This window comes from Charadrius vociferus, unplaced genomic scaffold, assembly GCF_000708025.1.
Source record: "Charadrius vociferus isolate BGI_N301 unplaced genomic scaffold, ASM70802v2 scaffold324, whole genome shotgun sequence".
Lineage (NCBI taxonomy): Eukaryota > Metazoa > Chordata > Aves > Charadriiformes > Charadriidae > Charadrius > Charadrius vociferus.
The window spans coordinates 3,127,534-3,128,962 of record NW_009648041.1 but is presented as its reverse complement, the minus strand read 5'-3'; the positions used below and the strand labels follow the sequence as shown (position 1 = coordinate 3,128,962).

The 1,429-nt window shown below is 35.6% G+C and overlaps 1 protein-coding gene across 1 annotated transcript in view; it reads right to left on the bottom strand.

The window, feature by feature from the left end:
- Positions 1 to 522: 522 nt before the first annotated feature.
- Positions 523 to 1,429, bottom strand: part of SUCLG2 (succinate-CoA ligase, GDP-forming, beta subunit) — a 231,940-nt gene continuing 231,033 nt past the window's right edge. Inside the window, exon 12 of the mRNA XM_009883621.1 lies at positions 523 to 952. Within this exon, the coding sequence (XP_009881923.1) occupies positions 837 to 952 (116 nt within the window). The 3' untranslated portion in view covers positions 523 to 836. The remainder of the gene's footprint in view (positions 953 to 1,429) is intronic.

Sequence of the window (1,429 nt, the reverse complement as noted above, 5' to 3'; positions counted from 1 at the left end):
GTTCTCATCTTATTTTAAAACCTCACAGCAGTGACATACTTATCAAAGAGGTTATTTTAAAAAGTTAGCAGCCATTTTCTTACTGGCAGACACATCCTCCTAAAGCTCTCTGTATGGCACTGTTACACCTAGAAATACTGCACCTCATTTCCAAAAACTAGAAAATAAAATGAATCACATTTCACCAGCTTATAGGCACAGTATATGAATGGAAGGTCCTTTCACTACCAACTATTCAATCCCTTTTCCTATTGTGAGGTATATTTTGGCATCTACAAAAGAAAACAATCTTAAGGCAAAATGTGTGATTTCTAAAAAAGAAAATAAACATTATTCATTTGAATAAAAATAGATTTTGTAAGCACAATTTTTACATTATTGTAAAAGTCCATAAAAATATAAACCCATTAATAGTTTACTCCTTACAATATAAAACAAAAGATTGAAAATATTGTGAAACTGGTGAACCACATGTGTTTGATTAAAGAACAATCCTGTTGATAGAAGTCAATGATTAATTACTGTATCTTATCATGAGTTTAGCAGTGTCAATTTTGGAAGGAAAGCAGAAAAAGGGCTTTATGAAGTGAAGTACTACTTATTACAATTCTGAATAACAAAATTACCAAAATTAGATGAAGACATAGAAACTTTTTGAGAACGCAGCTGCAAAATTTCTGAAGTCTAACCTATGGCCTGAGTTTGCCATGTATCACAAATTAAGTCCACCAAAACTGATGACCGATCAGGAAAACTCCACTAATCCTCTCTGAAATAACAACAGGAATGATATCTTGTGAAACACACACACTTTCCTTGAGAATATCTTCAGGCTGCTATTTTTTGGCCACACTAGCCACTGCCTTCTTTGCTGCATCCTCCAGGTCATTTGCAGACGTGATGGGGAGTCCACTTTCATTCAGAATACGCTGGGCTTCATGAACATTTGTTCCTAAAAAAGAACATTGACTATAATTAGTAATTAATATCAATGAAAAAATGAGCACCTTCTATTAAATCTCTATAAAAGTCGTTAGTGCTTCGCATTACACATCATGTCAGTTTAACAACATTCAATGAGTGGTTTAGACTGAGCTGGGAAGAAGGAACTCTTAATTTCATTGACAATTTTGACAGAGAATGCAATCTGATAATAGCCCTTGCGTCCACAAGAGGGGCTTTGTGAAAATTGGAGGGTCAGCCCAAGATCCACCAGAGTCAGTCAGGACATCCAGCAAGAGCAGCAGATAATGGATCACATATCAGGCCTTTAAGACGCTCAGAAGATTTAACGCATTAGCAACAATCCACTACAGCTAATCAGCAGTCAGCGAATCAACAACAACTAAAATTCACCCATGTTAAGCGAAAGCTGCAAAATGGGCTATTGAAAGACAAACGTGGGTAATCCTGAAAATCTAACTGGTTT